The 27,867-nt window shown below is 42.9% G+C and overlaps 1 protein-coding gene across 3 annotated transcripts in view; it reads left to right on the top strand.

Annotated features, from left to right (window-relative positions):
• LOC130852211 (protocadherin alpha-C2) overlaps positions 1-27,867 on the top strand; it is a 122,038-nt gene that overhangs the window by 69,994 nt on the left and 24,177 nt on the right. For 2 of the 3 annotated variants that reach the window (XM_057733058.1, XM_057733049.1), the window contains exons 2-3: positions 15,173-15,231; positions 18,177-18,265. In XM_057733058.1, the coding sequence (XP_057589041.1) occupies positions 15,173-15,231; positions 18,177-18,265 (148 nt within the window). Of the gene's footprint in view, positions 1-3,353; positions 5,936-15,172; positions 15,232-18,176; positions 18,266-27,867 lie in introns of those variants that run through there. The other variant, XM_057733040.1, reaches the window with a different exon arrangement.

Genomic DNA, 27,867 nt, shown 5'->3' with positions numbered 1-27,867 from the left:
TTTCTTGTATAACATATAGCAGCATTAATTATATTTGTCATGTTGTACATTATATACCTAGTACTTATTTATCTTATAACTTGCAATTTGTACCTTTTGACTATCTTCATCTAAACTCCCCCTTTCCTATCTCCCCACTGCTGGTAACCACAAATCTGATTTCTTTTTTTTTAATTTTATTGGAGTACAGTTGATTTACAATTTTGTGTGATTTCTTTTTCTATGAGTTTGTTTGTGAAGTCTAATTGACCTACAGCACTATATTAATTTCTGCGCACAACATAGTGATTCAGTATTTCTATGTGTTACAAAATGATCACCATGGTAAGTCTAATTAGCATTTGTCTCCATACAAAGATATCATACTATTATTGGCTATATTTCCCATACGGTACATTTCATACCTGTGACTCATTTATTTTGTAAGTGGAAGTTTGTACCTCTTTATCTCCCTCACATTGTTTTATATACATCATCTCATGTAACTGCAATGATTCTATGAGTTTACTTAAAATTGTCTTCCCCAGTTAAAATGAGTAAACTGAAGCTTAGGTTAAGTAACATGACCAAGGCCACACAGTTAGTCATTGGCAGGGGTGTGACTGACTTCAAAATCTGTGTTCCTAATCACTGTGCTATTCTGCTTTTCAATAGGGGGTTCTTGAAGGTCCAAGGAAAGGAAGGAATGCATAGTGGTGTGGTCAAGGCATATAGTATTAATATTTGTAGACAGGGAACTTGCCAGCAATCTAAGCAGTCCCATTCTACCAACTAGTAAGGTTGGCACGAGACATGTACAATAGTACAAGCAACTAAATCATTGTAGTGCTGAATATAGAGTATACTCTCTCCTTAGTACGTCTTTGAAGAAGTGGCTGATTTGTGTTGGTGCTGTGTTTGCCTTCTCAGCCATTAAGGAAATAAATACTAGTTGAAGCTTATGATCCTGACACATCAAAATGGACAGCCTAGTAAATGTCCTTGCTAGAAGATGACAAGATGGCCAAAAGAGGAGCCCTGAGTTTTCTCCTGAGATTTGACACTTGGGGGCTCCCATTAAGAACATTACCAAGCCTCTGTCATTTTAATCCCTTCCTTAAGTGCCTGTGATCTTTTCAGGGGCACAGGTCCACACATGGTCAGTGCCTAGTGACCAGGTTTCTGAGCTGTGGGCAGAGGTGGCAGCGACTGTGGAAGCCTGGGAGGAGATGAGGGAATAAAATGTCACTCTTCCTGACAATTTATAACTTGATTCCACTTATAAGCCATTTATTTTCAGAAATAAGTAATGGGTGAAAACATAGGCCAGGCCTACAATTCATGCACTTGAGAGTTTAAGGCATTCTAAGAGCAAATTACCACAGTAAACAGAGACAGAGTTACTGTAGGGACATTTTGGGAGGAAGCAGACAGAGAGGGAGAAGCCAGAGGCCTAAGAAAGGAGACAGGAACAGAATGTGATGGAAATTGCTTCCTACTCTCCACCCTTGAGGGAACAAAGAGGACAAGTAAGAAGCAGTAGGGATAGGAGGATGCTGGGAGCTTCTCTGGAATAAAATGGGTTAGGTTGTGGAGTTGTCAGTTGGTGTACTTGGTAGGTGGGAGGAAGAGATGTGCTAGTCCAGGCCTTTGAAACCTGGGTGCCTTGGCCCCTTCAACTATGTCCTGAAGGAGGGAAACGTGCCAAATGTCAGATCTTCTAGTTTTGTTCCAGTTCATAGCTAGAAAATGACAGCAGAAGATCTAGGGGTGAGAGGATGCTGAAAGAAGAGAAAGAACATTTTAGTGAGTGCTTTTTTACAAGTGGAGCAATGAATTTTAAACTCTTGTGGAATAGATGAGAGGACCTGGGAAAAGTGGATGTTCAGAACAGAGAAGCAGAGGCAATGACAACACTGCAAAGGCTTCCTCTGATCCTTGTGTCTTCTTGTTCACTGAAGACAATTGGTTATCCTTTTGTTGCCTCTGCAGCAATACAAGGGGCGAGTTTAGGGGAACAGAGACCCGGAGATGTAAAGGAACCTTATATTTATGGAAGATGAGCTGCAACCATTGAAATTGCTGGCTAGTGTAAGATAAATTCCAGCCTCCCACATTTTGCTTAATAACAGCAGACTTTTCACTGCAAAGCATTGATAGAGTCCAAATTCCAGCCAGACTTGGGAAATCAAGAGTAACTCTCTTGATGTAATGGTTTTACAGGCTGTTGAAGACATTGTCATCCACTAAAGACAAAAATTTAAATCACTCGTGAAAGAACAAAGAAAATGTCTTGGGTAATAAATGAAAAAAATGTTGAAGTAAAATGAGGAAAAGCTTGAGGCAAGAATCTTTAAAATTTTAGCAGATTCTCCCCCACTGTGATCAAAAGGGGTCAAATAAGAGCTTAGCCTGCAGCTTCATGGAACCAGTTTTTTAAACAAAGAATTTTAAAACCTGAAATATTGGTTATTTGCCAAGGCACATACTGAAAGTAAAAGCCACTTGGCTAGGAGCAGAATTAAGTGTTGGATTCCAGGATGCTGGTTTTAGGCTTGCTCCGGGACAGAGGACAGCACTTACCACCCCCTCCCTCTGCCCTAGGAGTTGAACACTTTATGCAGTATTTAGGAGTATTCAGGGAGAATGCTGGTGTAAGGAAATAATCCCCATCATCATTAACCCTCGAGTGCCTCACTTGAGTTTGTTTCTTTGAACGTGGAGCCGCCGCCCAGACAGATACCCGTACTTAGCCAAGGCCCTCGGTGTATTTTCTTGACTTGCGCTTGGAAATCTTTTCCTGGGAGCTGATATTCCGAATTCTAGAGACTTAACTGCTTTTCCTAGAATAATCTCCTTACAAGACCCATTCAGCAGCCGAGGAACTGTGGAGACTGGCTGAACAGGACAGTGGGGGCAGGGAGAAAGGGAGTGGCCGTGTCCCTGCAGTCTGCTGCGATCCGGCGGGTCCGGGGTGAAGGAGCTGGGGCTGGAGTGGCTGGAGCGACTGGGCAGTCCGGGTCGCCGCCCGCCACCTCGGTGCGGAATCGGAGCCGGACTTGCTGAGCATTCCTCCCCCTCCCCTTCTGCTTCCTATCCCCTCCCCCTGGACCAGCAACGGCGGCGGCGGCAGGAAACGAAGCCGGGCTGAGCGACTCCGAGGCGAGCGGAGGAGCTGGGATATGGGAATTCAGCGCAGGCGGCGGGGCCAGGAGCCCTCCGGAGGGCCCACGAAGGGAGCGGCCCCCGGCGTTTGCTAGCGTTTGCCGGCGCGTGAGGCGTGGGGGAGCGGGCGCAGGGCGGCACGAGCGGAGGCGGAGGCGCGGCCCAGGCGTGCCGCTCGGCTGGGGAAGCTGCCGCCTCCGGCCCTGCCCGGCTGCCTCCGCCGCGGCCGGTGGCTATGGAGCTGGCGAGCACCAGACCTGGGGCGACAGAGCATCCCCGACTCCGGCCGCCCATGTCCTGGCTGCTGCTGCTTCTCCTGCTGCTACTGCTGCTGCCTGGCCCAGCGGCCTCCCAGCTGCGATACTCGGTGCCTGAGGAGCAGACACCCGGCGCGCTTGTGGGCAACGTGGCTCGCGCGCTGGGGCTGGAGCTGCGGCGCTTGGGGCCGGGCTGCCTGCGCATCAACCACCTGGGTGCGCCCAGCCCGCGCTACCTTGAGCTGGACCTGACCAGTGGAGCGCTCTTCGTCAACGAGCGCATTGACCGGGAGGCGCTGTGCGAGCAGCGGCCTCGCTGCCTGCTCAGCCTCGAAGTGCTGGCGCACAGCCCCGTAGCGGTGAGCGCCGTGGAGGTGGAGGTGCTGGACATCAACGACAACTCGCCGCGCTTCCCGCGGCCCGACTACCAGCTTCAGGTCAGCGAATCGGTGGCACCTGGAGCGCGCTTTCACATAGAGAGCGCGCAGGACCCCGACGTGGGCACCAACTCGGTGCGGACCTACGAGCTCAGCCCCAGCGAGCACTTCGAGTTGGACCTGAAACCCCTGCAGGAGAACAGTAAGGTACTGGAGCTGGTGCTGCGTAAGGGCCTAGACCGCGAGCAGGCAGTCTTGCACCACCTGGTTCTCACAGCTGTGGACGGGGGCAGCCCAGCCCGCTCGGGCACCGCGCAGATCTCTGTGCGTGTCCTGGACACTAACGACAATTCTCCTGCCTTCGACCAGTCCACTTACCGCGTCCAGCTTCGGGAGGACGCGCCCCCCGGCACGTTGGTGGTGAAGCTGAATGCCTCAGACCCGGATGAGGGCTCCAATGGCGAGCTCACATACTCCTTGAGCAGCTACACGTCGGACCGGGAGAGGCAGCTCTTCAGCATCGACGCCCGCCTGGGGGAAGTGCGGGTAAGTGGAGCGCTGGATTATGAGGAGGCCTCTTCCTACCAGATCTATGTGCAGGCCACTGACCGGGGTCCAGTGCCCATGGTGGGTCACTGCAAGGTGCTGGTGGACATCGTGGACGTGAATGATAATGCACCAGAGGTGGTGCTCACGGACCTGTACAGCCCAGTGCCCGAGGATGCTCCCCCCAACACCGTTGTGGCCCTTCTCAGTGTCAATGACCAAGACTCAGGTCTCAACCGGAAAGTGAGCCTGGGCCTGGAGGCCACACTGCCTTTCCGACTGAATGGCTTTGGAAACTCCTACACACTGGTGGTGGGTGGCCCCCTGGACAGGGAACTGGTGGCTGCCTACAACATCACAGTGACCGCCACTGATGGGGGAGTACCACAGCTCACATCCCAGCGGACACTGCAGGTTGAGATCTCTGACATCAATGACAATCCCCCCCGCTTCCTGAAGGACTCCTACTCCATCTACATCGAGGAGAATAATTTGCCAGGGGTGTTGCTCTGCACCGTGCAAGCCACAGACCCAGATGAAAAGGAGAATGCGGAGGTGACCTACTCCCTCCTGGAGAGGGAGATTCAAGGGCTGCCAGTCACCTCCTATGTCTCCATTAACAGTGCCAGTGGCAGCCTTTATGCTGTCAACTCTTTTGATTATGAGAAGTTTCGGGAGTTCTTTGTGACTGTGGAGGCCCGGGACAAGGGGATCCCACCACTGAGCAGCACTGTGACCACCAACGTGTATATAGTGGACGTGAATGACCATGCCCCTCACATTCTGTACCCTACCTCAACCAATTCATCAGCAGCCATTGAAATGGTGCCTCGAACTGCCCCTGCTGGCTACCTTGTCACTAAAGTCATAGCCATGGACTCAGACTCTGGGCAAAATGCTTGGCTCTTTTACCATCTGGCCCAGATTTCTGACCTGGACCTCTTTAAAGTAGAGCTACACACAGGAGAAATTAGGACTACCAGGAAGATGGGAGATGAGAGCGGAACCACTTTCAACCTGACTGTGGTGGTCCGAGACAATGGAGAGCCATCACTGTCAGCCTCTGTGGCCATTACAGTAGCTGTGGTGGACAGGGTTTCCAAAATCCTCCCTGATACTCAGAGACATGTGAAAAGTCCTCGGACATACTCTGAAATTACACTTTATCTAATAATAGCATTAAGCACAGTGTCTTTTATATTTCTTTTGACAGTCATTGTTTTGAGCATCATCAAGTGCTACCGCTGCACTGCTTATGGCACCGCGTGCTGCGGAGGCTTCTGCGGGGTGAGGGAGCGGTGCCCTGCAGAACTCTACAAACAGGCCAACAACAATATTGATGCCAGGATACCACACGGCCTCAAAGTGCAGCCTCACTTCATTGAAGTGCGAGGGAACGGCTCCCTCACCAAGACCTACTGCTACAAGGCCTGTCTGACAGCAGGCTCAGGGAGTGACACGTTCATGTTTTACAACACAGGGGCGCAGACAGGACCGGGACCTGGGGGAGCCCAAGCAGCAGCAGGTGACAGCAGGCACCTCACAGGCCAGAGTGGGCAGAGTGCTGGGAACCTGATTATTCTAAAAAACGAAGCTGTTACTCAAAATGAGGTGAGATAGTAGTCAAGGGGTCTTCCACAAAGTCATGCGTTTTTCACATTCCCCCCCCCCCCCCCGCAATATCACATGGTTGGCTTTCTCGAGTTATTAACAATGATAAGGGTTATCTGGTAAACATTGTGTGTGTGTGTGTGTGTGTGTGTGTGTGTGTGTGTGTGTGTATAGTACCTGTGACTGGATTATAATCTGCTATGTTTCCTCTTCTAGAAAAATAGCACTAGAGAATTGTTTTACTTTCTGTTTTCTTTTCAGATATATGAAGCCTTGACCATAAAGTTGAGAAATGAGGATTTGTCTTAAGTATGTGATGTTAAAGCACAGCTCTTGTAGAGAAATAGAATAGGCCTGAGAATAAGATGATGCTATAGGGGGTAATGTTGTGAGATTCAAGGGGAAATGACCTGTGCTGTATTATCTACAGGGAAGGTAGTTTTTTGAAATCCTAGAGGAGTGTTGTGTTTTCAAAAGCTCTGAGACCTCTTGGGGCTATGGGGGTCACCTCTGCATGCTGTCCCTGTTTATACTGTGGACTACCTACAGTGAAAGTATCCAGTTAATATTTCTGGTAATTGCACTGAACTAATGTGATAGGATCTGCTAGAAATTCATGTCAGAGGTAATAAAGCCGTAGAATGTGGACCTCACCCTGAAGACAAAGTTTGCTTTGGCTGTATGCTGTGGTAACTCTTCTGTAGGGGCTCTCAGAGGAGATGAATGATGGTAAGTCAGGGAACCAAGAACCATTTTGTCTGGCTGGGCCAGGGAGATGTTAGAATGAGTGGATTAGGGATGTGGGGGTATGGCGAAAATCAGGACAAGCTGGGGTTGGGGAGAAAGAAAGGGGCGGGAGGAATTCTGCCACTAGTCATCTTTCTTAGCATTGTGTGAGCTCATTGTAAGAGGATTTCCCTGCATTTAGCGTAAATGTAGTCTTCTGATTTCCTCTTGACAGTTCCTAAGGTTTTGATGAGATGTGAAGTAGCCTCTTCAAGCCCCTTGTGGCTTTAAGTTAAATGACAGTACTTTAAATAATACTTCAGCATGTTCCAAAGCACACATTTATTTGCCGGGTCTAGCTACAAAAGCCTTGCAGAGTGGATGGTTTGCTGTACATGAGAGACAGGTGTCAGTAGATACACTGGTTTTAACTTTTAAGTAGGCATAAGGCCAATTTGCTCGTTATATGAAGGATGCGTATAAATTGTTGGACGGTGCATGTGTTTGTTTGTGTAGTGTGTTTGTCTCCATATGCATGCTTGAAATAATAGAATTCTGCTTTGTGACTCTTTAAACTTGGATTTCAGAAGCCAAAATTTTGTCCTGTAAATAGTGTTGAATTGTTTCTTCCCAAACAACTACTTTGTAGCTGGGACTTTCAGAGATACTACAGAATGAGTTAATAATATTTGCCCCTCCTATATTTTCGTGATGTGTTTTCATTGACATATTGCTGCCTTTTTGTTAATGTGCATAGTTTCACATTCTAAATTCATCTTCAGGAAGTTAATGCGTAAGCACAGAAAAGAACAGAGATGGGTTGAGAGAATTTCTGTGTATATTGCAGGTAGATTTATTGGAAGAGCCTGATGTTAATCAATGCTGAGCAGCCATGGGAGGCAGACTGCAGGTTAAGAAGAACAGGGGGGGAAATCAAGGAGCTTCCAGAATTCTTTAGATCATAGCTTTTGGCAGCATGTAGAAAGGCTTAATTTTAAATAAGGATGCTGTAGATATTTGCTGAACAAATTCCTGTGAAGTCCTTTTGGGCCTGGGGTGGGCTGCAGGTGGTAAAGAGTCACGGAGAGCAAGCCAGGCAAGCTTTGCCACCCGCTGTGAGCCGGAAGCACAGGGGAATGACACTCTTACCCTCTCTCTCCTGACTCGAAACCTGGGGCAGTTTGATACGTGAACTGTTTCTGTCTTACACTGACCTGTGTGTTAATATGTGCTTTGCTTCACAAACCTTTAATCTAGGGAGAACATTATGTCAGAAAAGTGCTTGCTCTTGTGGGATTTTGCCAGAAGAGTGCATGATTCTAATAAAGGCAAATTTTTGCCAGACACTTTTGGAAATCCAGTGAAGAGAGCCCTACGATCTACAACTCCTGGAATTATTTTGGTTATAGGGAGAGAGTGAGTCACGTTGTCATAGCATGCCAAAATGGGGACAAAAATCACTCAACTCTGAAAGTCATCACTGCTAGGTCAACCTGTTAAATTCTCACATTAGGCTTTCTCTCTTCCCTACCCAGTCACTGCAGATGGCAGGAGAGTCCTGGGGTGCAGTTAATTCCATGTGCCTACATTGAAATTAGTTGGGGATCAGAAAGGATGAGTAAGGGAATTTGTGCTCACTGACCACCCTGCTATATAAAAATGCTCTGCACTGCAATATATGTATGGTTTCATTACCTATAAGCCATACATTAAAGAAATTTTTTATCAACATTAGCATATGAGGAAACAAGCTCAGAGAGGTTAAGTAACACACAGTCACTCTGCCAGCGGTATTTTAAGTCATTTCTGTCTGACTCCAAATACTGTGCTTTTTGAAATAGTATGAGTAGATAGAAATCCCAATGTTTACATTCCTCTTGGTATGGGATACTCAGACATTTAGGCTACCACTGATTCACCTAATAGTGTCAATTAACTGCTCTGGAAAAAGAGGAATTCTTCACATAAAAGTAGGTTACCTTTTTGTTTTACCGTTGGCAAAACCTGTTCAGATCTTTTATCTTTGTCCTTTGTGTGATTTCTCTCTTGTTCCTTACTAGATATCAGTACTTAACATTAATTTAAGTACTAACATCAGTATTTAACAGACTAATCTTTTGGTGGATTTTACCCCTAGTGAGTTTATTTCGTGAGCCACTTGTGCAATGAGGGTTTTGAAGTAACTATTTAGCAATGGGGCCGAATTTCTCTTTGGAGGGTTATAAAAACTTAGTATTGAATGTGGTTGGCAACGTCTTCAGAATCTCCAAGAGAAGGATCCAAATCTTAAGGTGGAGTCTGTGCATCTCTGGTCCTGTGACTGCTGATGAGTCACTTTGGGTGCTCTGGGCAGATTTATCTGACTGCGCCTCAGTGGGACCAGTTGGCACAAGATGTGGAAATCACAAAAGAGCAGCAGAAATGAGTTAAGTTTACATTCACTTTCACTTCTTTTAAAGCAATTTGTAGTCCCCATATCTTCAGTTATTTTTGCCACTGTGTGTACATATGCACTCTAATTCCAGATGTAGTAACCTCTAAGGGTTAACCCTTCTTTCAGCGGCACCTAGTTTATTTCCCGCAGGACTGACTTTTCTAGCTGGTACTGACTCTGTCCTGGATCAGAATTTACACTTAGTGTAAAATGCTGTGGTGGTGAGTTTATAAGACTGCACAGTGGTCAGAATAGGCAAAGAAATTGTATCTGAACTTCCGTTTCAATGTTTCATCCTCTGATGGTCACTTTTGAATGGGTGGGGCTGTTTCGTTTGACCATTTCTGTATTGGTTATAGGACTGTTCTTCTAAGAAAAGGTTTATCTTATTTGATCTGAGAATACATTAATTTCTTCAGATTACCCCCTTCCTCCTTCTTCTACAGATCTGCTGAGCCAGATGGAATTATGGCTGAGCTCCTCTCTGTCTCTTTATCTTGCACATATTCTGACTGATGAAGAAATCTATTTATTGTAGCTTGAATGTCATTGGCCTACCCTTCAGTCTGACCCAGGAGTGAGCCTGCACATGGGCATCTGGTCTAACTCAGAACACTCTGCAGGGACACAGCCTGGCATATTATAAATTGTCTATTGGCATGCTGTCTGCTTGACAGAATAGCAGAGTTGGTTCTGGATACTTGCCTTGGTTGGCCACCAATTTTTGCTCTCAATGAGAGGTCAGGATGATGTCAGTTTGCAAATGTTTGAGGAAAAATTACCATCACCAAGCCCAGAGGTTTAGCTGAATTGAATGGAGATTTAGAGGTGTCTTCAAATGTGACTTTTGTAAATTTCACCTGGCTCTATGTTCCTGTGCATATGATAGTATGAATATAAATTTGGCTTATTCGTATGATAATATTTTGAGTATTATAATCTAAAAGCATGATTTCAAAAATCAAAGGTCAAGAGAATTCCTTAGCAGTGTTTTAAATATGCTACCCTAAAAATTATACAAGTTGTTTTCTTTCAAGGATTTGAATTTGACAAATGCAAAGAAATCTCCAACATTGCAAAAATTAAAGAAAAATGTTAGTTCCTTGTCACATAAGCAACATCAGTTCCTTTCTGCCCGTGCAGGGTCAGAACTCTGGGTTCCAGGGAAGTAAAACTGTGGGTGAAAGAGTAACTGCTGCGCTAGCAGGTTGTGCAGCCAGAATTAAGCAAACCTAGCATTTTCTGTTGTACTGGAGCCCATTAGGTATGTTTTAAAGTTATGTGTGTTTTATTTTATTTTATTTTTTATACTTGTTCTTTCTTTTTTTTAATTTATTTATTTTTATTTTTATTTATTGGCTGTGTTGGGCCTTCGTTACTGTGTGCGGGCTTTCTCTAGTTGCTGCCAGCAGAGGCTACTCTTCATTGTGGTGCGCGGGCTTCTCACTGCAGTGGCTTCTCTTGTTGCAGAGCATGGGCTCAAGGTTCGTGGGCTTCAGTAGTTGCAGCGTGTGGGCTCAGTAGCTGTGGTGCACGGGCTTCGTTGCTCTGCAGCATGTGGGACCTTTCCGGCCCAAGGATTGAATCTGTGTCCCCTGCATTGGCAGGCAGATTCTTAACCACTATGCTACCAGGGAAGCCCAAGTTATGTGTATTTTATTTTCCTGCTCTGTGGATTAGGGTTATAAATGACTATTTTTAGAAAAGTATTCACCTAGACTTCTCATATTTATCATCTTTTCATTTTGATTTACTAGAAGACTAATATGTAACAAAACAATGATTATTTTAGATGTTAGATTCCTTTTTGCCTTCATGACCAACAGTTTATGTATTCATTTTCTATTGCTTTGTAACAAATCACCACAAATTAGTGGTTAAAAACAACACATTTATTACATGCACATTGTGACTGGGTTCTCTGCTCAGGTTTTCATAAAGCTGAAATCAACACGTCGGCCAGGCTGAGTTCTCTCCTAAAGGCTCTGGGGAAGAATCTGCTTTCGGTTCGTTCAGGTTGTTAGCAGAATTCAGTTTCATGAGGACCTGAGATCCCCATTTTCTTACTTAGTGTTGACTGGAGGTCACTCCCAGCTCCTAGAAGTTTCTCTCAGACCCTTACCCCATGGCCCCCTCCATCTTCAGAGCTGGAGAATATTTTCTCACATGGAATTCCTCTCATGCTTCAGAGCTCTCTGATTTCTGTCTCTGATCTCTAGACCCAGATTTAAAGACTTGTATAATTAGGTCATTCCCACCCAGATAATCTCCCTTTTTCAAAGCCAGCTGTGCCATATAATATAACTTAATCATAGAGTAAGACCTATCATATTCAGTCTTGGAGAATATACAGGGCATTTACACGAGGGTGTAGGGATCTTGGAGGCCATTTTAGGGTTTTGCCTATCATAATTTATATCAGTGTTCACAAAATATCACTGAAAAATTTGCAGTGGATACATCTTTAATAGATTCCTACTAGCAAGCAAAAGGAGATGCTACATGTAGTCTTGTTTCTCAGAGGACCATTTATTGATATCTTCATGGATTTCCATGGTAAGAAGGTAGCATATTACTTCACTGAGTAGTCATATGATTTTATGAGTGACATAGGATTTTTTTCTTATAAATTTATTTATTTACTTATTTCTTCGCTGCATTGGGTCTTCATTACTGCACACAGGCTTTCTCTAGTTGTGATGAGTGGGGGCTACTCTTTATTGTGGTGTGTGAGCTCCTCATTTTGGTGGCTTCTCTTGTTGCGGAGCATGGGCTTCAGTAGTTGCAGCACACAGGCTCAATAGTTGTGGCTCACGGGCTCTAGAGCGCAGGCTCAGTAGTTGTGTTGTGGTGCGCGGGCTCAGTTGCTCCACAGCATGTGGGATCTTCCTGGAACAGGGATCAAACCCGTGTCCCCTGCATTGGCAGGTGGATTCTTAACCCTTGTGCCACCTAGGAAGTCTGACATAGGGTATTTTTAACCTATTTTATTTCAAATCTGTCTTGGAAGAGGATAGCTTCTGTAGCTCAAATATCCCATAGTATAAATAATAAATAATACATTACAGAATAAATCAAAGCTTAGTTATAATTCTGATACAAACTTAAATGGATTCTTGTTCTTCAATAATACTATATCACCCACATGGACTACCTAATTCAGTTTTTCTGCATCTGGAATTTCATGGCTTATTCTACTGAAGGACTGTGCTTTGAAACAACAGAACATACTGGGGCTTTTCGCCAATAGAAATTAAGCAAAGCCCAGGGATGTACCATCCAAGTATTAGAGAACTAAACATATGTCTCATTGTATTAGGTATATCAGTAGTCAACCTCTCAGCTTCAGTCTTTCCAAGTTCATATGAAACCCATGTACATTTTATTACTTTTAATTGTATATCATTTTAAAATAAATCAATATCTGGGAAAGTCAGAAGTAAGAAAGAGAAAAATATATATCTGTCATTCCATGCAAATTTATTTAAAACACTGACTTTCTTGTTAGGGGTACCTAAACATGACTGTGAGCCAACCTTACCCATCAGGCAGGTAATTTAATCTCTCTAAAGTTCCAGATTTCTAATTTTTGTAATTTAAGTGTGATAATGTTGCCCTTGAGTGGTAGTTAATTTATTCGAAAGCATTTAAAAAACCTATCAAATACCTGAACTCTGCTAGCTTCTGAGGATGTAGCTATGTATTATGAACATTTGAGAATATCAATATGTTTTATAAACAAAGATATAATCCCTTTCATAGAGTTTATGGTCTAACAAAGGTGTTAGGATAAATGCAGTAATATGTATAAAGTGCTTATCCCATTTCCTAGTGTTGTGTGGATACGTAAAACGTTAATTACTTTCTTCCTTACCTTTTCCCTGCCTAATCTCACTGCCGTAAGATGTGTCATAACTATGATTCTGGCGAATAAATCTCAGAAGCATCTTGTTGCTGAGAGACTATTATAGAAAATAGCAGCATGACCAATTACGTGTCTTTGAGGAAGTAAGATTATGTAATGGACTGAGTTTCCTGGTCAGTCCTGCTAGAACTGTGCCTTTCAGCAAAATGAAGGTGATTTCATTCCCAAGATCAAGTTGCAGCAATCTTCATTATGGATGTTACCCGGACATAGAAAAATTGGCAGCATTTGCTCAACAGATGTCAGAGTCTTTCTTGAAGGAAGGTTCTCATAGCTGACAAGCTGACACCAGTACTACTGATGGTCAGGGGAAAGCTGGTGATGCTGTGATTAATAAAAAGTACTTCAATCATACTTTCAGATTTACCAAATGGTTTGCAAATATTTTCTCTTTTGCTTCCTTTGCTACCACTGTAGAAAATGGGAACGCCTTCATTTCATCTATAGATAGTTTTATGCTGCTTTGTGAGGAACATCAATGCATTTTGTGAACTTGATAACCAAGGATAAAGCAGCTTGTATGTTCATATCTTGCCAATAGAATGGAAGGGACCAGAGAGGGCAGTTAGTGTGTAGGGACATTTGAGGTAATGTATCTTAGAGTTGTAGCTTTTTCTGGGCCTTGACTTTGACTAAATCTTTGAATACCATATAACTATCTCAAAATCTGTCGGAAAGTTGAGATGCTGATCACTTCTTTTCTGGGTGTTGTGAAGAAGTATGTTTATGAAACACTGTGCATCCCTTGAATGAACTATAAGAATGACAGGAATGAGACTTGTTGATATTTTGAAATAGTTTATTGGCATTACTGTGGCCTTGTGTCTACCAAATATGATAATTATAGTCCAGAGGAAAATACAGAATGCAACCTCCATTTCTTCATCTTTCCACTCAAATAGACCTCAGTATTCAGTGACAGGACCACTTTAATCTCTGCCCATTAAAACACATTGAGAGGAACATCTGTCACAGGTCTTTCCTAATAAAACTTTTGCTAATTGATACAAGATAGTGATGGTGATTGATTTTGTCCCCAGTGACTCCTGAGTAGCTTCTGTTCAGTTCATAACTAACAGAACAGTCTTTGGGTGCCCACATTTTCGCCTGTGTCCCCTCCACTTTGAATTGACAGTTTGTAGACACAGGACAATGCATCTTTCCAACACACAGGTAGTGCAGAGTAAGTCAGGATCTTCTTAGGTTTCAGCTGCTCCCTGTTAAACAGAGCTTAGTGAACAGTAATTGAATAAGAAGGCAGAGCACTCAGAGGAGCCAGAAACAAGTACAATTTTATGAAAAGGATTATGCAGCACAACAAGGTCAAACCCTGCTGTGGTTTGTTTACCTCTCCCTTGCATTCCTCTTCAATCAGCAGAAGAGGCTGTTATCAGTTGCTGGCATTATGACTGGGCACATCCGTCCAGGGTCAAACATACTGCAGTCTGCAAAGCCAGCAGCAGATTGCAGTGCTCTGCAGTCCAGCCAGACCAGCAGAACTTGTATAGTCGTGTGCCCTGTTGTAGCTGGAATACCAAATTGGGGATGTTCCCTTAATGGGGAATTTGAGGTCAAAAACAATGAAAGCTTTTCCTGTTTCAGAACAGACTGTCCTTCCACTAGTGCTGTTTTAGGAACGAAGATCTGTTGTTTTTTTTCAATTGAAGTATAATTGATTTACAATATTGTGTTAGTTTCAGGTGTACAGTGATTCAGTTACATATATGTGTGTGTGTGTGTGTGTGTATACTTTCTCAGATTCTTTTCCATAATGGGTTATTATAAGATACTGAATAGAGTTCCCTGTGCTTTATAGTAAGTCTTTGTTGTTTACCTATTTCATATACAGTAGTGTGTATCTGTTAATACATAGACCTGTTTTGAGCACGGCCAAAGCCAAAGGTGGTCCTCACGGCATCATTAAATCCAGTTTTTCATGATGTTTAATCTGTGCAGAGACCCTGATGAGCTAGTTTAATTTTCTCCTGAAGTGCTGTATATGTGGAACGTCTTAGAGTTGCATGTGAAATGGCTTCTTCAATACTTTTAATAGATGCATGGAGATATTTAAGAAACAACTTATCGATTAACATCGTCACTAGGAGATCATTGCTTTGCCATATTAACAAAAACTCCCTTTGTGATTTTGCAGCCACGACAGCCTAACCCGGACTGGCGTTACTCTGCCTCCCTGAGAGCAGGAATGCACAGGTATGTCTTTCCCTCCTCCTTTCACTCAGAAGTTACTGTAACTTTATGACTCAGATTAACTCTGTCTTCATAGGCCGGAAGCAGCTGTCAAAACTGAGAAGCTTAGATACTTTGCCAGGGGAATGCAATTATTTTTGTCTCTGTGTCTATTCCTTGAAACATTGAAGGTGGTCAGTGCCAAATGCTTATGAAGTGCTGGCATGTAAGAGTCCCCTGTAAAATCACAGACACAAGTGACTGTGTACTTTCTCTCATTAAAATTTCTATAAGGAAGTAGTTTCAACTTCTTTTCATCCCTTCTCCATCTTTACTTTCTGTCCCTCTCTTAAAATTATAATTAATACTGATGCTTTTGGACTGGAGTACATTGTGTAATATATATGCACTTGTTGTCTACTTTGGTTTTCCATCACACATTGACTGTTATATCCTATTAACCACAATAATTGTTATTCTTGTTCATGTACACCCCTATTAGAGTCTCCTTATCTTTTCCATCTTGTTGCTATCTTATTGCCTGCCCTCAATGGCATGGGCTCTTCAGAGGATGAGCCTTGTGAAGGGTCTTTATTGAATATCTTGAGACCAAATCTAGCTTACTTTTAAATTAACCTAGAGTAATAGCATTACTCTAAAACTCAGATTAAATATAATTTTGCTTTCTCTATTTTGTCTCTTTGACAATAGTTGATTAACTACCATTATTGCCAGACCTGATTTAGTATTCATGCCATGGGACCAAATTAGAGATTCATTATTTGTGAGTGTCTTTGGGAAACCAAATAGAGAGGGCCAAGCAACTAATGTTTACTACCACCAAAATAATTTAGTTTTAAAGAAGAAATAAACTCCAGACTTAAGCCCCTCAAAATATCTGGGCAACTCTTGAGTGGATCTTCACCAAACCTTGATCAGTTTCTAAAGAGAGAGCTTGTAAAGTATGTATTGAGTTGATGAAAAATTAGTTTTAGCTCATTAAAAATGCATTAAAATAAATCAACATATACCCAAACATTATATTACAAATTGAGCAGAAATCATTATAATGGGTGCTCTTTCTGAACAAGAAGCAGTCAGCGAAGACTGAAGATCTGTACTTGGCTTGGTGAGACATCACATTGGAATCCGGTCATAACTTTAGGCCAGAAATACCTGTGCAGATGCAAGAATACGAGGTTTCAGAAAGATTCTTTCTATTTGTTAGAAACCAGTTTATGCTTTTGCCTGCATCCAAGCTATTGTGGTGGACTATATGATAGGAAAAAATATGGTTACAATACTAACTCCTTCTTTCCCGATTGAATTAGTGCTTTATTTGAAAAGTACGAAAGCTGTAAAACTATATTAAAATAAAATACTAAAACATATCACTTCCTTATTCCATTTTCAAATTAAAAAAAAAAAGCCACATGTGCTTCTATTCAGGTTTCAATTAAGATGTTATGAGGTTCAAGTAGGATAAGAAATGAAATAAAAATTGAAACTAAATGTTATTTATTCCTCACAGTGTAGTACATGGAACATATGTTAAACTTGTGAACTTAAATAATACTCATCTTTTTCACACAAATGCTTGGCTTCTTGGCCTTTCTAGCTTTAGACACCATGGACCTGTTCCTTTGAAAATTCTGCTTTGAGCCGAGATGGTTCTCAGGGTAGTTGCATCTTCAGAGTGAATCTTATTGAATCCATACAGTTTGCTGGTAGGACCCAGAAACACCTGATGGATATTAATATTTGGGAAAAACAGAAGATTTGAAGGAGTAGATGAAGGGAAGAACAGCAATAGAGCAGAGCTTAATGAATGAATTTCCACTAGATATGTTGTTTGAAGTCAAGGAGTAAGAGGATATTGGGAATTCCCTGATGGTTCAGTGGTTAGGACTGCACACATTCACTGCTGAGGGCGCAGGTTCAGTCCCTGGTTGGGGAGCTAAGATCTCACAAGCTGCGCCATGTGGCCAAAACTAAATAAATAAATAAGAGAATATTAAACATAGAGTTGACCTTCCCCCACAATATTTCAAGTTTGCCTGCTCTGTTGAGTCACAAGACCCCTTCAGGCAGTTTTACTCTGTTTTATTTTAGTAAATTAATTTCCAAGATGAACCAGTGTCTAGTTTCAGAGTCCTTTTATTTTGGTGAGAGTTTTCTTGGATGATATTTACTCTCAGGGTCCCATTTGTTCCTTTCTTCATCCATAAAATATCCGAGGGTCTCATATGTGCTAACATCACACATACATAAATGAATATAATGTTCTGTCTGCCCTTGAACAGTTTATGTTCTATCTCTACTTCCGTCTAAGGATCTCCCAGTTCATGTCTCACTCCCTGCAATATTTCATGCTGAGTTAATCTCTTCTGAACTGGGATCCATGAGTGATGGTGATAAACTTCCTGTAGTCCCAGGAAATATAGGGTGGGTTATCTATGAGGAAGAGATACAGAAAGAGGAAAGCAGAAAATAAAGTTAAGAATTAATTAGGCCAAACTGGAATAATACTACAGTTACCAGCATATAATGTTCGTGTTTTCCTCTTTCCTATAGCGAACCCAGAAATAAGAGAACCAGCGAAAGAGGCTTGGGGCTTTGGAGAACAAGCTCTCCTCATCTGCTTCAGCATTAAGATGATAAAATGGCATTAGCCCTCTGATGGGCTTCCTGTTAGATTTAAAGAGCACCACACAGCATTAATGAAAACCAAAATTGCTATAAAGATAAAACATGTTTATCACCTGCATGGTGTAGCAGGCAGTAAGTCAGCAGTGCTTTTGCAGTCGATGCAAGGTGACTGCTTAGTGGTAATTGCTTCAGTTCAAGCATGAGTAGAAAGTGTTAGCTGCAGCCCAGCCACCAGAGATGTAAGCACTTTCTGAAGGTGGAAGGAGAGCTAGAAAGGCATTTATGGTTTAACTATTGTTTGGGTCTCTGTGTTTATTCAGCTCTGTGCACCTGGAGGAGGCTGGCATTCTACGGGCTGGTCCAGGAGGGCCTGATCAGCAGTGGCCAACAGTATCCAGTGCGACACCAGGTAAAGACCCAGGGTCTCTCCCTTCTTGCTTGGGTTCTGGAAGGCTGTGAGATGACCTGTTTTTGTAAGACCAGGAATGTCAGTGACTCTCTTTTTATTCTTTCTTCTTTTCCTTACATGTGTGACTTCCTTGCATACATGATTATACAGGAGTATTATGATTTTCTACTTAATGCACTTCAACAGTTGAAAACAGATAACATAAGGGGGTGTGTGTGTATAAAGTTCTTTTCTGAAATAACTGGGTACATTTCAAATGCTTAGGCTATCCAAGCTACACAGGCAAGATCTGGTGGCCTCATGCACAGAGATGACACTGTTAGCCAAGATCTTTTGGTTAAAGATGATGGAAATCCACTCAAAGTAGTAAGCAAAGGGAGACTGATAGGTTGATTAATAGCTAGATCGATGAAATGGAGTTTCTCAAAGAAGTGGGAAAGTTGTCAGAAACAGGGCACCATTCTGTATGACTTCAAGTCAACAGTCAGGCCTTCTTCCTCCCTGACATCTACATCATTCAGCAGACTGACTTGCATTGCCTTGACATGTACGTTGCCAAACATGACTAATCTTGCCGTTTCTTAGTTCAGAGGACCGGTGGGAACTGATTCCTAATCCAAACTTACAGGAAAGAGAAACTGCCATATTAAATCAAGAACCCAATGCCTGGGTGAGCATAAAAAAATTGCCTAAACTCACATTTCCTTATTTTCCTTATTCTTGCCCAATCACTAAAGCAGTGTCGTATAATACAAATACGGCGTTGGAGGCCCATCCCTGTGGCAGTTTTCAGAAAGGAAGGATTATAGAGACTGCAAATGTTGTCTACCATAATCCTGTATTAATAGAACATCACCGTGATGATAATAGCTACTAATGATTGAGCCACGGTATACCCAGACACTGTGCCGTGCTGATCTCATTTATTCCTCAAGACAATTTGCAAGGGATTTATTATCTCTATTTTACATATGAGGAGCTAGAGACACAGAGAGGTTAAGAAACATACCCAAGTTCACATAGTTTGTAAGTGGCAGAGGTAGGATTCAAACCCAAGTGTGTCTAGTTCCAAATCCAAGTGTATCTAGCTCTTACATTCATAGCATGGCAGGCTTGCAAGAATCCACCCAAATTCAAATGCATACATATATACATACATAACAGATTACATAAGCGTATATGTAAAAAGTTCTCTCCAAAAATAATCCGGTGCCTTTCAAACGATTAGGCTATGCAAGTAGCATGTGCAGCTAAGGGCCCAATTTTGCTGGCAGCTCTAAGGGTTTTCATCGATTCTAATCAGCCAGCATTTGCTGTTTATGAATGTTGTATAATTCAACTAAAAGTCACATTTGTCGAAAAACAAAAAACAAAAAACAAATGCACAAGTTAAAGCAATTCATTAGAGAGCTAACATTGCCAGATGGCAAGAGGAAGAACATAAAATAGTTCATTGACAAATCTGCAACCCCAATGCCAATGATGGCATGAAGGAGTGATGGAGGAGGAAGTAGTTTTAGACTACCAAGTGTTGTAGGATCAGAGGCATCTGAAAGGTGAGAACTATTCAAATGTAAGCAGCACCATGAAATCCTGCCCTACTATCCTGCCTCCATTTCAGGGTTTTTTCTTTTTCTCATACAGACTCTTGTAGGTCATGTTGGTGAGCCCAGAACTAACTTTGAATACATTCTCCCTTTCATTGATGATGCTGGTTGGTATATATTCCTAGGCAAGTGGAAAATAGGAACTGTTTACTGATTGTTTTATCTGCATCTGGCCCAGGACTCTCCTTCAAATTCAAAAGAATGTTAGGAATCCATCTTTTTTTAAAAAAATTATTTTATTGAAGTATAGTTGATCTACACTGTTGTTAGTTTTTGCTATACAGCAAAGTGATTCAGTTACACATACGTATATATGTGTACATGTATATGTATATATATATACATTCATTTTTGTATTCTTTTCCATTATGGTTTATCACAGAATATTGAATATAGTTCCCTGTGCTATACAGTAAGACCTTGTTGTTTATCCATTCTCTACATAATAGTTTGCATCTGCTCATCCCAAACTTCCAATCCTTCTTTCCCCAACTCTCACTCCCCCTTGGCAGCCACAGGTCTATTCTCTATGTGAGTCTGTATCTGCTTCATGGATAAGTTCATTTATGTTGCATTTTAGATTCTACATGTAAGTGATATCATACAGTATTTGTCTTTCTCTTTCTGACTTATTTCACTTAGTATGATGATCTCTAGGTCCATCCATGTTGCCACAAATGGCATTATGGCTGAGTAGTATTCCATTGTACCACATCTTCTTTATCCATTCACCTATTGATGGACATTTAGGTTGCTTCCATGCCTTGGCTATTGTGAATAGTGCTGTTATGAACATAGGAGTGCATGTATCTTTTTGAATTATAGTTTTGTTTGGATATAGCCCATGAGTGGGATTGTTGGATCATATGGTGACTCTATTTTTAGTTTTTTGAGGAACCACCATACTGTTTTCCACAGTGGCTGCACCAATTTACATTCCCACTAACAGTGTAGGAGGGAGGAACCCATCTTCTTGACGAAAGATAGGGAAGGAGTCACCATGGCTCCCCTTCCCTACCGTCCTCACTCCTCCTGTACAATCCCTTCTCTCCAGGACTGTGCTTGGCTGTTGACTCATGAGTCACAGTTTTCACTGGCTGAGCTGGACAGAGCTTACATCTTCCAGTTACTCCACGGGTGACCTAACCATACTTTTCAGCATACCTCTGCACCAGTGATAGGATGTTAGAGAGATGCTCCTCTGTGGTCTGCTCTGTCCTTTTAGTACCTTAGAGTTTTAGGGCTCAAAATACGTTCTGCACTGTTTGGAAGGAATGTGACGTAAAGATTAAGATTATGGTTTAGAGTCAGAGCTGAACTGAATTCCAACTTCAAACTTACTTGCTGGGTGAGCATAAGCAAATTTCTTAAATTCATGTCTTCTTAATTACCCCATCTGTAAATTGGGTATAATTATAACATCTATCTTATCTAGTCACCATGATAACTAACAAAGAAAGAGCTGAATATAGTGCTTGACATATAGTATTAATAAATGTCTAATCTTTTTACTCCTTTTTTTCTGGGACACTTTTGTTTCATGCAGCCTGTGTTGTGGCCTTAGCTGGTAGCATGGTGGCCAGGATGCAGCAGTTCTCATTTCGGAGCCCAGATACAGACCTTCTAAGGTTGTCTGGATCATCCTGACATGTACAGTCCTGTCACCCCCAGCCATCCTCCTGGAGATGGCCTGAGGAGAATTTATCAGTTCTGCTTGAGAAAAAAGAAAATGCTTCAAAAAACTTGGTCATTTTCATTCCTAAGTAGAGCCTGCCTTTCACTGATTCTGCTGCCCTTAGTGCTTCATGATGAAGGTTCAGTTGCTTCCAAAAGGCTTCCTCCTGGTGCCTGAGTCTCCTTACACTTGTGTCTGAGACCTTCTCGGGAACCATCACCTTCTCACACCAGCACCTGCGGCAGAGGCAACCATGGGAACAGAGAGAGGCCTTCTGTGACCCAGTCCTTTACATGTGTTCTTTGTAGTTGTTTTTCCTCCACCGATGAATTCTTTGGCTTTGTCACCAAACTGTTCATCTATTTTCACAGTCTACAGAAGCCTAGGCTAAGATGCCACCCTCTGAAGGGATCAATTTAGACATCACCAGGTGACGTTTCCTGCAGTATAAACAGGTTGAGCATTAAATCTGTTAATCCCAATTACTGGCCCCCTTCTCAAGCCTTGCCTCTGTGTGAGCAGACCTGGACCATGGGCTCCTTATTTCCTTAGCAGCTCAGTGAGACTGAGCAGGGAAAGAAAAGGAGCTGACTAGCCAGTGCACAGCATGAAGTTACTCTTCAGAGGGAAGAGTGTGTCTGAGGGGGAGGGGCATTAAAGGGGCAGTCATTCGCGCTTACAACTCTTTTAATGTTCTCAGTGTGCAGGCTCTGAAGAGGTTTTAATGAGTGCCCTCTTGTGACAGTTCCTAGAGGGACTCCCAAGAGATTATAAGAAGACTGGCCCTACCTTCGAGAGAGCTAACCTGGCTTCAGGGCCCTTGGCTGCTTTGCTATCTTGCACTGGTTCTTCCAGGCTCCTCTTTCTACATTTCGTGGGATCTCAGGACTTACTTAAGGCAACAGTAAATTATTTTTGGAGTGGGAGATGGTCACTATTTTCAAAAGAGCTCAGGGAATTCCAAAAGGCACAGCACTGCCGAAGATAACATTATAGTTTTTCAAGCAACACCCCAGGGGATCTGGGGCTGAACTGTGAAAAGTTAATTAGGTAGGTGAGGCAACTAAGGCCATGAGGCTTCCTTAAAGAAGCTTAATTTAGAGTGACTACACAGGGGTTCTCAAAGTATGGTTCCCAGAGTCACACTGACGATAGTTATCAGATCTGAAATTCTCAGGCTGGAGCCCAGCCATCTGTGTTTTAAGGATTCCTCCAAGTGACCCTGATGAACCCTAAGGTTAAAGACTGGTTGAGAGTTGAGAGTAAATATTCCTGAGATTGTCTGTTACCTTGGGAGGCTCAGAAACCATGCAAGGAAGGCATCTGTTTATAATTCTTACAAGAAGCAGGAAGCCTTTTCCCATATCAGAGAGATAAGAGTTTAGGCTCTGGGTCAGAGTAAAGCTCATTTGAATTCTAACTCTGCCACTTTGCAGTTGTATGTTACTGGGACTATTACTTAACTTTTCTGAGCCCTGGTTTCTTTCTGTGTAAAATGGAGATAATAGTAGTGTCTACCGCATAAGGTTGTTGCAAGAATTAAATAAGATAATACACACAGCCTGGAGAACAATGCTTAGTAAATGGTAGTTATTTTTATGATTTTTCAAGGTGTGAGTCTATCCTTCAACTTCAGAATTTAGGTCTGAGTTGTCTCTGTGGGAAGGCTTTATTATAGAGCAGATTTTTTTAAAAGCACCTTTTTGTGTCTTTGGGGGATGATTTTTGCCCTGGTTTGCTGCATCTCTTTACTCTGTGGAAAGTGGACAGTTTATGTGCCCTAGATTTATAGGGAGATTCATGCTCTTATTTGTCTTAGGAATTCCGACCTCCCTGACAAAATCAGTTCCCCACAGAGGGGCTCAATGGAGACTCCATCTCTGACTCTTCCCCAGAAAGAAGCCATGATCCTTAAATCTGGGGGAATCCATTTAGGAGCACTGTCAACATTAATTTTTCCACTTCGTGAGTGACTGCAGCCTCAGGCCTTATTCAAGAATTTAGAAAGCATGCTGCTCCACTAACCTGCTCACCCTCAACTTCTGCTGTTGTCATGGCAACAATAGTCTTGGGAGATGTGTGCATATCTTTATCAGGAAGAAAGAAGACCAGCGATCTATGTGGTTGGGGCGGTTCCCTCCTGCCAGTATCCTCCACTCTCACCTTGCATCTCACAGCCTAGGAGTGCCAGCCTGCCTTAGTGGTCTCTAGTAGCTGAGGAAAGTAAGTCCTTGTGTAAGATACACTTTTATTTTCTGAGGGTGTGGAGCTCATCATGTCTGTTGGAGTTCTCTGTGTGGCTTATCTTGTGTGTTCTGACCTGGCCTGGAGGGAGGGAACCAGGTGGTGTGAGAAGGGAAAATAGAATCCTCTACCCAGGAGAAGCCAAGAAGTTGAAGTCTTTGCTGGCTCCATCTACTTATGACTTTCTTCAACTCCTTCTTAGGCGAAAACTCTGCACCTTCCATTTTTAACAGTCATGTAAATAAAAAACCAGAATGAAGAGTTCCTGCTTTTTCTGAAATCAAAAGTTTCTGTGGAATAACGAGATTCTAAGATAGTTCTTCCCCTCTACCCTGTATTCCCTGCAGCTCTCTCATTTTTCCTACACCCATTCTTCCAGTTTCGGGAGCCCTGGGCAGAATACAGTCAAGGTTGGGGCTGTGATATGTAGTAAAAGAATATCTTCATGTCAGAGACCCACAACAGATCACGTGCCTCCTGAAAATCGAATCCCTTGTGCACTCAGACGTGTGCTCCTGGGCATATATGTTGGAGAGGGAGAGTATAGTGAGGAGAGAGGAGCAGCAGGAACTGTCTCCTTAGACTGCAGTTTCCCTCAGATCCCATAGATGCAGAGACGCCGCTGATGCAGGGTCAGGAGATGCAGACTCATTACGGTCCCTTCGGTTATCATTGATCCATCTAATGAGCCACTGGAGCAGTACAGCCTGGCCCTGCAGACTTCATCATGAGAAACAACTTTTGCATATGTCTTAGGAAAATAATATACTTCGTTCTTCTTTTGCTCTGTGGAACAGGAGAGTTTCTGAATAACCCTCCCTTCTAGCTTTCTCTACACACTGTCCTTTCTAGGGGAATTTTTAAGCCCCTTATTGAAAGGGAAATTCAGGTTTCTACTGGGGAGATCCTAGGGTCTCAAAGGACCAAGGGTGGGGGGGGGGAGGGTGTCACTAATTCTGCTGCCTGACTTGGCTCAAAGATGACAGGCCACCTGTGTATTTGAGAGCTTTGTGGGGAAGTGGAAGTGGTGGCTGAGAGTCGGCACTTCATTCTGTGGGAAAGATTGCTGGGATTGTGTGAAATTGGTGGGCTTGGAGCTCCTCCCTGGGAGGCGCTTGGACAAGAAAGACCTATTTATGGCCTGGGTTGAGGGCAGAGGGGTAGAGATAACCTGTAATGCCTCTAAGCTTTGCAGCTCCAGCAGGCGTTGCCCTCAGCCTCACTGATTCTGGTAAACTAGAAATGAAAGCCAGTCCCCAGCAACAGCAAGGATCTTTAATGACAAATATTTTCAGAGCAACTCATTCCAGATTCCAAAAGAACTTGAGAAGTTCATTTTCTCAGAGGCAGTCAACTTTGCAGTTGAGAAGGTCATTGCCTAATCTGGAGAAACATATTCAGGTCAAGCACTGGCTGGAGACTAGGGGCCTCTAGGGTAGGGTCATAAGAGATCTTAGTGCCAGGGGGCCTGGAAATGAGCCTATGGGTTGGAGAGGAGCCTCTCTCTGCCTCAGCACTTGGAGCTTGTTACCCACAGTTATAGAAAGGAAAGGGAACAGAAATGGATGCCATTCCACCCTCATCTCTTTGAGACCAAGAGCTTCCTGAGCAGCACTCTGCCTGGAAGGGTCTAACTCCAAGGCACTGGGCTAGGTGAAGGATGGGAGAAGGCAGTCCTGAGGATGGCAGTACCAAAAGAAAAAAAGGATGTTTTTGCATAGTATTAAAATAGGAAATGGAGAGCTTTATAGAAGTCAGACTCAAGAAGTTAACTACAGAAGGTTAGGGTATGAAAAGGTAACTTTCAGGAACCAAATTTGGATCCACAAGACAACAGGAATGGTGTGGAGTTTATTGTTACTAGAGTTGTGTCCCTTGACTGCTGAATCCCAAATAGAGTACCCTAGGCCTCCAGATTATAGCTGGCTTTGCATATGAAAAACAACCAAACAAACGTTAAAAATAAGTAAAGCCTGTCCTGTACAGAAAGTCTGAACAAACAAGTTTGTTGTTGATGGTCCAAGAAATCCGGCCAGCTTGGGCTTACTTCCAGCATTGGCCCAATTCCCTGTCCAGAGCTATTGCTCTAGGTGACATCAAGGGCCAAGCCGAGTAGTGAGGTGACATCCCCCAAGTCATCTCTCTTATTTTCTTTGACTCTGCATCATAGATACCGTCTTACCCAAGCACACATGTCATACGTCTGTTCCCATAATCAGCTAGTGTCACCTAAAAGTCTGTGACAAGGCTAGAAGCTCCAGCCAGTGTAAATGACTTACGTTAGATGCACACCAAGCGCCGTGTAGGAGTTTTGGGGGTAGAAGGGCATCACCAGATGTGTAAACAGCCCTGAGGTGGATGCCCTTGAGCCTGTGAGGCTGGCTCTGTGTCTGCTGATGAACAAGGAACACAGAAGTTCCCTTCTCTCAGCTAACGCCTGTCAGCAAGGAGGTATGTGTGTCATTGGAGGGTCTTTGTCACTGAAGTTTCAAAGTCTTTAAATCCTGTGCTGTTGCAGGGTTGTAGAAATAGTATTTCAGAACAAGAGAAAGGAAGAATTGATATAATAGCTGTTATTTTTTGAGACCTGAGATAAGCACTTTATTTTTTTTTTAATTAATTAATTAATTAATTAATTTATTTTTTGGGGGGGTACACCAGGTTCAATCATCAGTTTTTATACACATATCCCCATATTCCCTCCCTTCCTTGACTCCCCCCTCCTCGAGTCCCCCCCACCCTCCCCGCCCCAGTCCTCAAAGGCATCTTCCATCCTCGAGTTGGACTCCCTTTGTTATACAACAACTTCCCACTGACTATTTTACAGTTGGTAGTATATATATGTCTGTGTTACTCTCTCGCTTCATCTCAGTTTCCCCTTCACCCCCCGCCCCCTCCCATACCTCGAGTTCTCCAGTCCATTCTCTGTATCTGCATCCTTGTTCTGGTCACTGAGTCCAACAGTACCATTTTTAGATTCCATATATGTGAGTTAGCATACAATATTTGTCCTTCTCTTTCTGACTTACTTCACTCTGTATGACAGACTGTAGTTCTATCCACCTGATTACATATAGCTCCATCTCATCCCTTTTTATAGCTGAGTAATATTCCATTGTATATATATGCCACATCTTCTGTATCCATTCATTTGTTGATGGGCATTTAGGTTGCTTCCATGTCCTGGCTATTGTAAATAGTGCTGCAATAAACATGATGGTACAAGTTTCTTTTGGGATTATGGTTTTCTTTGGGTATATGCCCAGTAGTGGGATTACTGGATCATATGGTAGTTCTATTTGTAGTTTTTTAAGGAACCTCCAAATTGTTTTCCATAGTGGCTGTACCAATTTACAGTCCCACCAACAGTGCAGGAGAGTTCCTTTTTCTCCACACCCTCTCCAACATTTGTTGTTTCCAGATTTTGTGATGATGGCCATTCTGACTGGTGTGAGGTGATACCTCATTGTGGCTTTGACTTGCATTTCTCTGATGATTAGTGATGTGGAGCATCTTTTCATGTGTTTGTTGGCCATCTGTATGTCTTCTTTGGAGAAATGTCTATTTAGGTCTTCTGCCCATTTGTGGATTGGGTTATTTGCTTTTTTGGTATTAAGCTTCATGAGCTGCTTGTATGTTTTGGAGGTTAATCCTTTGTCCGTTGTTTCATAGGCAATTATTTTTTCCCACTCTGAGGGTTGCCTTTTAGTCTTGTTTATGGTTTCTTTTGCTGTGCAAAAGCTTTTAAGTTTCATGAGGTCCCATTCATTTATTCTTGATTTTATTTCCATGATTCTAGGAGGTGGGTCAAAAAGGATGGCGCTTTGATGTATGTCATAGAGTGTTCTGCCTATGTTTTCCTCTAGGAGTTTGATAGTGTCTGGCCTTACATGTAGGTCTTTAATCCATTTGGAGTTTACTTTTGTGTATGGTATTAGGAAGTGTTCTAATTTCATTCTTTTGCATGTTGCTGCCCAGTTCTCCCAGCACCACTTATGGAAGAGGCTCTCTTTTTTCCATTCTATATTCTTGCCTCCTTTGTCAAAGATAAGGTGCCCATATGTGTTTGGGTTTAC

This window comes from Hippopotamus amphibius, chromosome 1 (assembly GCF_030028045.1).
Source record: "Hippopotamus amphibius kiboko isolate mHipAmp2 chromosome 1, mHipAmp2.hap2, whole genome shotgun sequence".
Classification (NCBI taxonomy): domain Eukaryota; kingdom Metazoa; phylum Chordata; class Mammalia; order Artiodactyla; family Hippopotamidae; genus Hippopotamus; species Hippopotamus amphibius.
The sequence above is the reverse complement of the archived record's forward strand: the minus strand, read 5'-3'. Positions and strand labels throughout refer to the sequence as shown.